Source organism: Mastigoproctus giganteus, chromosome 7, assembly GCF_048544385.1.
Source record: "Mastigoproctus giganteus isolate SK-2022 chromosome 7, ASM4854438v1, whole genome shotgun sequence".
Classification (NCBI taxonomy): domain Eukaryota; kingdom Metazoa; phylum Arthropoda; class Arachnida; order Uropygi; family Thelyphonidae; genus Mastigoproctus; species Mastigoproctus giganteus.
The window spans coordinates 234,967,769-234,981,749 of record NC_143581.1 but is presented as its reverse complement, the minus strand read 5'-3'; the positions used below and the strand labels follow the sequence as shown (position 1 = coordinate 234,981,749).

The window sequence follows — 13,981 nt, the reverse complement described above, 5'->3', positions numbered from 1 at the left end:
GCATTCAAGGAATTAATCTTGGAAGCTACTAGGCTTTTCATACCAACTAAGAAATACCGTTCAGGGTTTAGGCCTAAATGGATGTCAGATGAACAAATGAGAATCGTAGCAGAGAAGAAAAATGCAGGGGGTGCATATAAATTATGAGCACACACAGATGCCTATGAGATAGCCTGTATGTAATCAAGTCACAAAGGACATTACGCAAGCAAAGGCAGATAAGAAATCCTTGGCAAAAGATTCAAAGAAAAGCATGTTTACTTATGTAAACTCTAGAGCAGCATTTCCCAAATGGTGTTCCGTGAGGTAAAATTAAGGGTTCCACGAAAAAAGTAAAAAATTTAAAGAAATTTTACTCGTTAAAAGTCAAAAATATTGTAGGTATGTTTACATCCAGCGGACAAGACAATATTTGGGTCAGGTCACTTTTACTGCACAGCTTGTTTTATGCAGCTTGTGCAGTAAAAGTGACTAAACTGCCCTTGCAATTGTAATCCAGAACATGCACATTACAGCAACTGTATACTACCACACCTACCTACCTAAATACTAGGAAACAACGGAAAAACGGCTGTGATTGATTACGCTCTGCGTTTGGATCCATATTTCGCACGGTGGGAAGTTTTTTGTATTTTTTTATGCTAATAACAATAAACAAATAATTTAAAGGTATTTGACGTTGGTTGATATAAAGAGTTAATATAAAGCAAGAGAAAAAAATGAATGAATATGTGATGAGCTCGGCAAATAAACTGGGAAGAATCTGAAAAAGGTAGGCAAACCTATATGTTCTTTCCAAATGTGGATATAATAGATACTCAGAAAAGAACTTGGTTGCAGTGTCGGTTGAATGCTACCTTTTTAATAACAGGCCATGATCTATCTTATAGGTCTCATCAGTTTGAACTCTTGGACCTGCAGTTATTGTGAAGATGAGACTGCAGAACATGTTATGTTAGTTTGCAATCAATATCTTGATTTAAGAATGAATTTGGAGTTGTCTGTAGGCACTCTGTTGAGGGAGAGACCTTGGATCCCTCAACAGAGGGATCACGGACAGACGACTATTTATTTTAATGATTATGCTGCAGTGGTTTTTAGAAGACGTACTGCAATTCAAGTAGGTAGTAGAGGTAACTCTTCTCACTAAGATTGATGGAAGTAAAATCTTTAAGATCTGATTTTACTTAGAAGAGGCTAAGTGGCTGAAACAGTTATTTGTTTAATTTATGTGTTGTGTTATGTTATATTAACATTTTTATATTAACCAAAATTGAACTTGGAAGCTCTGTAATTAGTTAATTCTTTGACCATAACCACGGATAGGCTTCGGCATAGGTAGTGGGTTTGGCAAAGTTGTTTTAAATAAAAATTCCCATCCTTAAAAACTTTTCTCGCGTGAATGTATATGTAAAATATTTATTCATTATGTATGCAACCTGAACAGGATCACTGATAGTTGTGAAACCCATATATAATGGGCTAATATGGTTCATCCCTTTCCTTCTAGTGTTAATTTAAGCTAAGAAGTCTTCACTGCTTTTCTTTTCATTCTTAGCCAAAGATTTCTTACAATCTTCCTTAGCATGCTTAAGCCCCTTGGTGCCTTGATAGACTAGCTTGTACTTACTGTAGGTTTGTGTCCCCCTGCAAATTTATAATCATCATCCTATGCATCTTTCTGCAATAGTCAGATATTAATAACCAGTAGTAGAACAATCAAGGAAGGGATGGTTGCAGGATAGACGTGCACAAATTTGCCTTCAGCCAGTGGGTCATTTTGAATAAATTCAAGGGAGAACCAGAAATATTTGCTGATGCTTACTTCCTTGCATCATTTGCTAAAAGTAATGTATATATTATACTGTATATGTAAATAATTTATTATTTATACATTGTAAACCGAACCAAATTATTTGAATTTTAAGAAGCCAAGGGTAGAAGTCTGGGAAGAATTTTGCTTATTCTCTTGATATGTTCATAGCTCAAAAGATCACTCACTCTTTCACTGAACTTGTCTCCATTTTCTCAACTCAATCAGATTCCCAATGGTGAGCTCAGCATTGTGCAATTCCAGCATCTCAATCCCAATTTCACTATCTCTAACTAAATTTCAGAAACAGTAAGTTTCTGAATGCCATGAATGTAATCTGGGCATATATTTTGTCGAAACTACTTAGCTCATTTTACTTCCTCCCATGCTACCCCAATGTTTTAAGTTCTTAATAGTATTATCTTAATATCATCTACACTTCTTAATGTCACCTCTACAATTGCTGAACAGATGGAGAGTCCTCGGCATCTCTCTCATGAGCAGCTGTTGCAAGGTCTGTTGGAGAAGTCCTTGAAAGTCACTGTTACCCCCCTTCAATTCATCGGTTTCAACCAAGTTATAGTATTTGAAAAAGAATGTATGCTGTCCAGGACTTTTGTGTTATGCTGCAGATAGGATACTCAGGCATGTTCAAAAACAAGCAAGAGAATTTGTTCCTTCCAATACTATTTGACAAGGGAAAAGAAAAGTAAAAGTTCTTAAATTTAGAATTTAAACTTGGAAAATTAAACTGCTATATTGAAACAACGTAAATCAGAGACTATGTACATTTATAAAACAGAAAAATTCTGAATGAACATTATTTCCAAAAAAATGTTACATAGGGATGTAAATGCTGAAAATGTACTTACATCATAAATATCTTGTTCTATGGCTCGGAAAGGCAATCCCCTCATGTGCACACAATGTCCTGTTGCACCATAGCCTCTGCCACCACCCCCACCTCCACCACCACCACTACTATAACTGCTGCCACCACCAAACCTACCTCCATCCATCATACTATCTCTTCCTCCCATCATTCCATCACCCCTTCCACCATGATAGCTATCTACAAGTAAATTTAATATGGATGAATTACAACATAGAGGGTTATACAAGAGCAAAATATAATATAAAAGGGTGGTGAATAAAGTTCAGTGCAAATAATATGAGTTATTATGAGAAAATGAAATGGCCATACAAGTGCATTATGATGCTAAAAGTGGTTTATTTTCACATTATATTATAAACGTTTGATGAATCCTTTTTTACATGTAATGTAATCATGCAAAAGAGGGAGAAAAAAAAAAAAGAGGAACACAAATAATTAAATACCAATACACATCATTGTAAGTGGTCTGAAACTGCTCGCCTTTGCCATCATGACATAAGTGCTTCCAATGGAAAAGGCTATCAAGTTGTGCAACTGTCTTCATAACTAGCATAACTGCAAGTTAATGAGTAGCTAAAGCTAACAGTTTGCTCAACATAGCAGGAAATACCAATTCTACAGTGGCTATTCATTCCACCACACTTTTTTTACAAAGTAAATTCGAGAGCCTATGTTAATTTATTAATTTATTCATTTAACATTTGCCTTCTTTCTGTAAACTGCAACATCTGAAAACAAGGCATCTTGTTTTTTGGCTTTGTTTTTGTTTTAGGAGCATTAGCAACTAAGGCCATATTGCTCCAGGGATATGCGGTGGTCATTCCCTGACTTTTCCCCATCCTCCATATTTGGTGGGCACTGGCTCGAACCCAGGTCTAATCAAGAAGCGTGTGCTATGCACTGCTGCTCCTGCCCACCTGGCTACGGAGGTGGCTAGGGCATCTTGTAAGACATTTAAGACATCAAAAAAGGTTCAGTAAACTAAATACTCACAACACACCATGTGAAAAGGACAGTTGTAGGACACATGAGTAAATTTTCTTTCACCCAGTAAATGACTGGAAAAAATAAATTTTTCTTCAATCACTTACTTGATTACTCAATTCCTTTTTGTGAGGGTTTCCCAACTTCTACATAATAAAGTTTGAGAAAACTCTCACTGTTGAATTGGCTAATTTGATTAAATTTAAGAACAGATCAGATAAATAATTATAAGGAACGTGCAAAATGACTGGGATGAGGGTTTTTTAAATGGACAATCATTACTGAAGCATTTTCAAAAATTAATCTTTTACGTGTGGCAAAAATTAAGTTGTGATAATTATGCTCATTGATCAATATTTTGAAAGTCTTACAATGGCAATTTAATGTTTGTAAGACTTGTCAAAATGTTGGCCACAGAATAAAGTACGATCTATATCAGTGTTCTCCCCAGGACCTGTCAAGTGGGTGCACTGCCCAATGAATTCAACTAACCACCCAGCTAAAATTTAAGCAATCCTTGCAGTACCTTATGGTACTGCTCACTGATCTCGATCAATATTAATTCGAATATACTATGTGATCGAGGTCAATGCGACAGGAGCATATAATGTTAAATTATGCAATTAATTTTTCCTCTGGATCGCTAAAGTCACATTTATAAATAAAAGAAAATTTTATAATATTGCAAAGTATTACACGTCCCCTCCCAGCTCCTTCATAATGCCACCTGGCTGGCAAAATTTTCTGGGAAGAACACTGTATATATTTAAGTTTTTTCACCTAAAATCTACTAACACAAGAATGAAAGTTGAATTTTTTTTATTTTATTCAAATATTTGAAAGCATTTAACTAAATTCTGCTTATGCATTTTAAAGAAAATGATTGATAACCATGGTTATGAGGTTTCAAAATATTTTTAAATTTCACAATCACATATCACTTATTACTGGGGAAAAGATCAACTTAGTAAATAGCATGTGATGATGCATAATATATGATGTAGGGAAAGACTACCATGTTTTTTTGTTTTTTTTTTTTTTTACTGTTAGTATTTCTCTACATCATGCATGTTATAGTACATTAGATGAAATTATTAGAAATATTTGAAATGTACCTCCACGTCCACCAAACCCACCACTGCTACCGCCTCCACCACCGCCATAACCAGAACCAAAGTTACTTCCACCATAATCGCTATATCCATCTTCATCTATAAATCCTGCAAAACAAAGTTATCACAATTTTTAAAAGCTCAAGCTATTGGCGGTAATTTATTTACTATATCCATCATATAAATACTAATGTGTATATACACAAAGATATGCAAGGTGGGATAATAAAAGTTACAGAATTTGAAGATCTGAATATTGAATAAGAAAAATTATTTCATTCCTTAATTAAAACTGTTGCGCATGAAAGACTATTGTACAAATTGGAGCAGAATGGTATTAAGGGTAAGTTGCTACAATGGATAAAAGGATGGTTAAGTGGGAGAAGACAGAGGGTGGTAATCAATGGGTGCTGCTCTTCGTGGACTAACGTTATTAGTGGAGTCCCACAGGGTTCAGTGTTGGGTCCACTGTTGTTTTGTATATTTATCAATGATATTGATGAAGGTATATCAGGCTTAATGGCGAAGTTTGCAGATGATACAAAGGTTGGCAGGGTTGTTAATGACAGTAATGGCAGTGTGCTACTGCAACAGGATCTAGATAACTTGGGCAGATGTGCTAAGAAGTGGCAACTGAAGTTTAACCTTGACAAATGCAAAGTACTGCATATGGGTAGAAGTAACCCCAGAGAAATGTACCAACTGTGTGGTACTACACTTAAGGTGGTAGAAAATGAAAAAGACCTGGGAGTAATTGTGCAGACAGGCTGCCAGGACAGGTCATGGGGTTTTGTCAATGATATATAGGAATTTTGCTAGCAGGGAAAAAGAGGTGTTATCCCTCTGTATAAAGCAATGGTCAGGCCACGCCTTGAGTACTGCGTACGGGGCTGGAGGCCTCATTTTAGGAAGGATGTAGATTTATTTGAGCGAGTACAGAGAAGGGCAACAAGATTGGTGAGGGAAATGAAGGGATCCTCTTATCAAGAGAGGCTTAAGTTCTGCAAATATTAATTGAAGCAGCAGAGTAAAAAAGCTTTTCAAGAGATAGGATATCCGAATTGAATTAGTGCTTCAAACATGGACACGATATTAGGTTAAAGGTGTGGCAGACTACATATTGACAAAAAACGAACAAACAAAAACACGTCTTTCACATTAATAGCAATCATCATCATCAGCCATTTTCAATCCACTGCAGGATGAAGGCCTCTCCAGCAACTTTCCACTTCCTTCCTTCTGTTTTGTGCAATGGCCATCCATTTACCACCCACAAACCCATGAATTTCATCTATCCATCTCCGCCATTGTCTTCCAGGTTTTCTTCTATCTCCTCTTAGGTACCATTCCGTTATTCTCTTAGTCCATCTGTCATCATGTCTTCAAGCTATGTGTCCTGGCCAAGACCATTTTAGTTCTTTTGCTTTGATAAGAATGTCGTTTACTTGAGTTTGCTGCCTAATCCATGTGTTTCTCCTCTTATCTAACAGTCTGATTCCCAATATAATTCGTTCCATTCTTCGCTGTGTAGCTCTCAGCTTCTCTTCCATTCATTTGGTGAGTGCCCAAGATTCACTTCCATAAGTCATGATGGGGAGTATACATTGGTTAATTATTAAACGTTTCAGACAAACTGTGATATTGCTCTTCAGTATGTGACTATATTTCCTGAATGCTATCCATTCTTCACTTGACTTCCAGCCATTTATCATTATTACAGCTAATAAATTGTCCCAGATAAGTGACTTCACCTTTTCAACTACTGCTCCTCCATTACCGCTACTTCAATCATTATATCCCTATCTGTGGCATACTTGTTCATCATTACTTTTGTTTTAGCCTTATTCATCTTTAGTCCAAATTCCTTACTAACTGTGCATAACTAAGATTTTCCTCTAATTCTTTGGGATCGTGGCTTATGACCATAATGTCATCTGCAAATCGCAAATGGTTTAGGTACTCTCCATTCACATTGACTCCTTTCTGCGACCAGTCTAATCTTCTGAAAGCTCCCTCAAGGGCAGCAGTAAACAGCTTCGGAGATATTGTGTCTCCTTGTCAAACTCCTTTCTCGATTTTAAATTTCCTACTGTCTTTTCTAGTCTAATAAAGGAGGTAGCGTTCTCTAATATTTCCTTCAAAATCATAATATATGGGGTATCTATGCCTTGTCTTTCCAGTGCCTGAAACATTGCATTATGCTGTATGGAGTCAAATGCCTTTTCATAATCCACAAATGCCAGGCATGTAGCGTTCTCATATATTTTCTTCAAATTCATATTATATGGGGTAGCTATGCCTTGTCTTTCCAGTGCCCGAAACATTGCCTTATGCTGTATGGAGTCAAATGCCTTTTCATAATCCACAAATGACAGGCACGATGGTGTTTTTTATTCATTTGCTGTGATATTACGTGAAGGTGATCCATAGTTGAGAATCCTGTCCTAAAGCCAGCTTGCTCTTTCGGTTGATTCTCATCAAGTATTCTTTCTAATCTGTTAGTAATGACCCTTGTGAACAACTTGTAGATGTGGAATAAGTTAATAGGTCTATAATTTCCAATTTCTGATTTATCTCCTTTCTTATGCAGCAAAACTATGCTTGCATTATTCCACTCCTTAGGCATCAAACCTTTTCTAATGCATTTTGTCAAGAGTCTTGCCAGTTTTTGTGTTATGTCTCTTCCTCCCAATTTTAACAACTCTACAGTAACTTCATCTTCCCCCGAGGCTTTCTGATTCTTCATTTTCTTCAATGCGTGTTCTACCTCATAAGGAAGAATACAGGGTATGTTGTATGTGTTGCTAATTTGCAATCCATCTTCCCCACTGCTGGCATCATTCCCTCCCTCCTTGTATAATTCTCTATAGTAGTCTTCTGCTATTCAAATTATGCCTTCTCTGCTATTTATAAGTACACCATCGCTATTCTTCAGTTTCAGTATCATTTGTCTTTCTGTATTACTGCTCATGGCTGCTGATTTAAGTCCTTTGTTTTCCCTTAATGCTTGTTCTACATTTCTTGTGTTAAGGGAAAACAAAGGACTTAAATTATTTTCTATACAATGGGACAAGCTAATGTTGTTTCCAACAACAAATTTAAATGGGAAGCATTTGGGAAAATAATCATAGAAGCTACTAGGCTTTTCAAAGCAAATAATCAAAAACATTAAGTCCCAGGTGTCTAAATGGATCTCAGATGAACTATTGACACGTTTCAGAGAAGAAAAATGAATGGGATGCACAGATATCATCCGGTGATATAGAAATCTATGGCAGATTACGAGAAATTTCTCACAGAGAATGCTAAGAGATGACTGATTCAGTGGTTCACTTGATATTGATGGTTTAACTGTGGATGATACTGCTCAGGTCGGTGACAGGCTGAATAATTATTCTACATCTACATCTACATTCACAAATGAGGAATTCTTTAGAGAAAGGGATACCAGAAGTGCATCAAACTAACAGAGAACTGGAAGATAAATTGTTGAAGTTAAAGATAAAAAAAGGTACCTGGGGTGGATGGAATCTATCCAAATATATTAAGGGGGGTAGCAAACCCTTAGCCATAATTACATCTTTGGATTCGGGGGGGGGGGGGGGGGGGGGGGGTACCTGTGGATTGGAAATGTGCAAATGTATCCCCAATTCACAAAGGGGGATCAAAGGGTGACGTGAATAATTTCAGACCTGTTACCGTAACTTCTGTTCCAGGGAAAATAATGAAGTTACTGGTTAAAGAAGTAAGGCAACCATCTAAACAGGAGTGCAGTTATACTTCAGTCACAGCATGAGTTTGTTAAGGAACAATTTTGTGTGACCGATTTGAATAGGTACTATGATGCAGTGACAAAGGAACTGGATGCTAAAAATAATTCTGATATCATATACTTTGATTCCGGTAAATTTGTTGCACATAAAAGGCTGCTATACAAATTGTATCATTGTGGTGTTAAAGGAAAGTTAACTTTACTGATAAAGGGATAGCTGAGTGTGAAAAGACAGCATGGTTACAGTGGATACTGCTCTTCATAGACTTATTAGTGGAATCCCAGAGGGTTTTGTGCTGGGCCAATTATTAATTTATTAATATTGATGAGGTTATATCAGGCTTCATGTTTAAGTTTTCAGATAATACAAAGATTGGAAGGGTGATTAATGACAGTAATGAAACTATGCTACTGCAAAACAAGATCTAGCAATATTAGATACATGGGCTATGAAATGGCAATTGAAGCGCAAGGTAGTAGTAGTACCATATAATCCAGGAGTAATTTATCACTGTGTGGCATACACTCAGTGTACTGGAAAATGAAAGGCAGGGTAATATGAAATTCTCTGAGCAGTGCAGACAGGCAGCTAGGACAGCTCGTAGGGTTTTGTCAATGATATACAAGAATTTTAGTAGCAGGGATAAGGTGATTATCCCATTGGGGTCTAAGGCCTGTGTATTCACACAAAAAAAACTTTAGTTTACTAGGATTCTTGCTAGGCAGTGGGGGGGGGGGAGTAATGAAAGCACTGGCGGGGTGAATCCTGTGGTAGGAAAAACTAGACAGGGAGAGCCCTTTAAAAAAAAAAGTTTAAGGTGACAGTGGGAATGCAGGGAGGATGTTAAAGTGGTAGAGAGAAAGAGGGGAGGGCAGTAGTAAAGGCACCCTCCTAGTCGAGAGAGGGAGGACAGAACAGGTTCCCCTGGGGTAGAATGCTCATCTTGCCATAGGGTGGGACTTAACAGGTAACAGTGGGGTTACCCACCAGGCAAAAGGGGGCAATCCAGGTTGGGGAGAAAGTAAGAGAACAACCAATCCAGGTGGTAGGAATGAAGGATCTCAGGGAAAGAGTCCCTATGTTGGTGCTCTATCTGACACTGGCCAAGGGGAAAACCCTGTCAGGCACTGTCAGCATCCCATACCATGCCATGCCAGCTAACTAGCAATGGCATGGTGTCTGCTTGGAAAAGCTCCAATATTCTACAGGTTGGCCTTGATTAACACAATTAATTAGTCCCACAAGTGCATTGCGCAAAACGGAAACACATTAATTGAATATAATAATCAATAGGAAAAATTATAATTGGCCTGTGACCTTCAGGAATGTCCATAATTTTAAAAATACGTGTTATACAACTTTTTAATATACCATGTAAAAGATAAAAATAATTATAGAATTAAATGTTTATTGCATAAAATAATAATGAAGAAACTAACTATTCGCTCCGGAAATATTTGAACACAGTTGTTTGAACATTTTGGCTTTCTCTTTTTCATCATTCAATTTCCGATAGCCGACAACAAGCTTCTCTAGACCCTGGCAAAATAACATACTTCTGTCAATGTTAGGATCATTACCTTTTGTTTAAGGTTCTCTGCGATACGAAAGATTTCACATAGTTCTTTTACCATTATCTCCTTTGCAGTAACATTTTTATCTGACTCGCACTCTTTCTTCTGCTTCTTCGTACGCACGCTGTTCTGAATGCGAATTCAGTGATTCTCGAATGTTAGCTGTATCCAAGCCTTTGAAACTAAGGTCATTACCAATATTAGTTAAGTCTTCAATAACTTTTTGAACTGCATCTTTGAAGCCAGTAAAATCGTTTGCGTAATGAGGTAAAAGATGCTTCTAAACTACTCTCATATTGCTGGCTGTCACTTCTTCCCATGCTGCATGAATGTTTTCAATAGTCACTCGTATGTTATATTTTTTCCAAAATTCTGGTACAGAAATTGCATTGTCTCCTGCTGTAGCTTCAAGTGCCTGTGCAACTGTTCTATGGAGATAGTAAGCCTTGAAAGTTGCAATCGTCCCCTGGTCGCAATAACGAAGTTGCATTCGCTGGTAAAAAAAAAAATGAATTTCACATTTTCATTTAAGTCACCAAGTGCAGAAGGATGTCCAGGTGCATTATCTAAAATGCAACAGAGCTTTAAAAGTTGGACAGAAATAAGACGTAAACCAGTCTTCAAATAGGGCCTTGGTCATCCACGCTTTTTTATTTGAATGCAAAATGACTGGAACAGTTTGATGGCTGTATCCTTTTAAGGCCCTAGGATTTTGTGTATGGTACACAAGCATAGCATAGGCTTCAAGTTAAAAATCACCATCAGTGTTACCTCCTAATAATATCACTAGTCGATCTTTTGAGACTTTATTACCCAGGGTGTGATGCTTAATTTACAGCCAAATAAGTTTTAGCTGGCATTTGTTTCAAAATAGGCCCGTTTCGTCTACATTAAATACTTGCCGATTGTCGTATTCACCATTCTGAATGATTTTTTTGCAATTCTGCAGGAAATTTGGCAACAACTTAATCAGCTTCCCCTGTTACTTCAACATTATGCCGTCCTGGTCAATTTTTGAAACGTTCAAACCACCCTGAACTAGCAACAAAAGTTTCAGTCTCCCCTTGATATTTTGTTTCTTTGAGCTTAGTAAAAATGTTAATAGCTTTGCTCCAAATATTGCACTTAGATAATGGAATTCTTTTTTGATTGCAATCTTCTATCTAAATTGATAAAAGACTTTTCTTTCCAATCATCATTGGAGTTCTGTTTCTGGTGTTTTCAATAGAAGTTGACGAAACTTTTCTCGTCCTTACGGCAGACTCACTGTATCCTAGATCTCTTATGATTTTCACATAGTTTGCACCACTTTCATGTTTTTTAATAACTTCAAGCTTTTTAGTTAAAGTAATAACTTTTTTTTTATTGCAATAAAATTGTTTTTCACTCTTTCTTTTTTTCCATAATTAACAAGGGTAGAATTTAGAATTTTTTAATGCACGTGCATATAACTTTATTAGCAGGAGACAAACAAGTAACACATCTACATCCGAGTTGTTGATGGAACACACTGAGGTGGGCAGTAGGCAAACGCTTGTTTATTGGCCACCAGACGCTTAGCACGCGATTCGAATCTTTTTCAACTATCATTTAATGATCGCACTAACTGGAAATTTGCATCGCTTTAGTAAAAAGTGGTATAATTTTCTCAAATAGCGGTAACTGAGAAACATGTTAATCAAACTTGCGTTATGCAAGGCTTGGCTGTATAAGTTTGAAGACAATTGCTGACTGTACCAAGCAAATCAAAAGGCATGTATGTCATCAAAAATCTAAGAATGGATCAGAAACTTAGATCACAAGATAAGTGGGGAGAACAGAAAAATATTGCCATTTGTGGATAACTACATCTCTCACTGCCAAGTGAATAGCTTATGTACAATTACTGTTGAGTACCTGCTATCTAATGATATTTCTTCAGCCAATTGACCAAAGTGTAATTCAATGCTTTATGAAAAATTATTGAAGAATGCTATTAAAACTGTCTCAAAATTTGTGTTTTAGTATGGGATGGATGAGGTTACTAAAAACCTGATATGCGATGCTTCAAACAATTTTAAGCTCGATTTTTCACACTGAATGGTGCAACAAATGAAGCTCTGCATACTTTTTCTTCTATTAATCACAAGTACTATGCACAGCATTGCCTAAACTCAGGGAAATGTGTTTTGAAGACTACTCCAAAACGAATGTGGACATAGTGTGCTTCACGATATACAAAGGGGTATCAAAAAATTTCGTACTCTTACCTAGAACGGTGAAACTCCACAGGAACTTTAATCCTTTTCTATGTTTTTTTTTGTTTTGGTTTTTTTTTTAAGGAGCATTAGCAACTAAGGCCATATTGCTCCGGGATATGCGGCGGTCATTCCCTGACCTTTCCGCATCCTCCATATTTGGTGGTGATGGGCTTGAACCCCGGTTTAATCAAGAAGCGTGTGCTACGCACTGCTGCTCCTTCCCACCTGGCTACGGAGGCGCCCCTTTTCTATGTACTCTCCATGTATAGTAACACATTTCTCCCACCTATGGATCAGTTGTTTAATGCCTTGATCATAGAAGTCTGCACTTTTTGCCTGAAACCACAATTCCACTTCACTGGTGATTTCCTGAGAAGAATCAAAGTGGCGTCCACACAATGGTTTCTTCATTTCTCAAGAAGTCGTCTAATGGTGCTAGGCCAGGAGAATAGGGTGAACATACACATATACATAGCATACAAATTAATTTTACTACACCATATAATCAAAGCAAACCCTTCAGTTTAATACATATTCTGAGTTAGATCATATTATACTATTTTGTATTAGACAAATTATATTAAGTATACAAAGTTTACTTTGTTCTTTTGCCAATTTTATTAACTACTAATACAACAGCCTTTTGATACAACTGTTCCACTGAAGAGTCACCACAAATAGCTTCAATTGTGTATATTGGGGACAAAACACATTGGATATAATGACTGTATACTACAACTGAAACATCAAAAAAACAGTCTGTCAAAACTGTCTATATTTAGCAAGGTAGAGAAAGGTTGCAGTCATCACCATTTAACCAAAAATGTTTTGCAGCTTCTTTCTGCACTACAAATATTCGACGTACTGCATCTACTGTCGGTTTAGACTTGCTCTGTCTCTTGTGCAGCTCATAGTTTGCAACATCTGTGTTTTGGTTTTAAATTCATATGTCCCACCATTCTAAATATCAATTTATCTTTCTACACAAAGTACACTTCACCGTACATTTAATATTCAGAATACAAAATCGCCAATCATTATTAACCTGCTCATTTGGTCTACTTTTCATGAATTTACACTTTTTTTTTTTGTCAATTTTCATTCAGAAAAAACCTATTGTTTCCCTAAACTTGAGCCAACCTAGAGATATGAGGTGTGGCAATGAAGTTCATAGGCTGGTGCTGTTGCAGTCAAGTTTGATGAGTTCGAAAATAGATGGAAGTGATATGTTGTTCAAATTTCTTCCAACAGATGGTGGTAGAGAGATTGTCCAGTAGGTTGACAAACTGCAAGTAACAACAAGTTTCATTAGTAGTGTTAAACGGTCTGTGTTATGATTTTGCAATCGAGCAATGAATGAACATCAAATTTTGACTTAAACTGAGAAAATCTGCAACATATGAAATGTTAAGTCTACCAGCGTTTGAAGGCTATAAGTTGTTCAAAGACAGATGCGAGAATGTTCATGATGACCCAAGAAGTGGGCATCTGTTAACCTCTCAAAATGAGGACAGAGGTACAACACTTTGGGAAAATGTAAAATGAGATTGTTGCTTAATCATCAGAATGATGAGCTGGATATTAATAATG

General features: G+C 36.8%; 1 protein-coding gene across 2 annotated transcripts in view; it reads right to left on the bottom strand.

Annotated features, from left to right (window-relative positions):
- The window catches only part of LOC150083780 (heterogeneous nuclear ribonucleoprotein H2-like), a 166,577-nt gene that overhangs the window by 18,747 nt on the left and 133,849 nt on the right, over positions 1 to 13,981 (bottom strand). For both annotated transcript variants that reach the window (XM_090377485.1, XM_090377486.1), the window contains 2 exons: positions 4,808 to 4,912; positions 2,686 to 2,885 (listed from right to left, as the gene is read on the bottom strand). In XM_090377485.1, the coding sequence (XP_090233611.1) occupies positions 2,686 to 2,885; positions 4,808 to 4,912 (305 nt within the window). The remainder of the gene's footprint in view (positions 1 to 2,685; positions 2,886 to 4,807; positions 4,913 to 13,981) is intronic.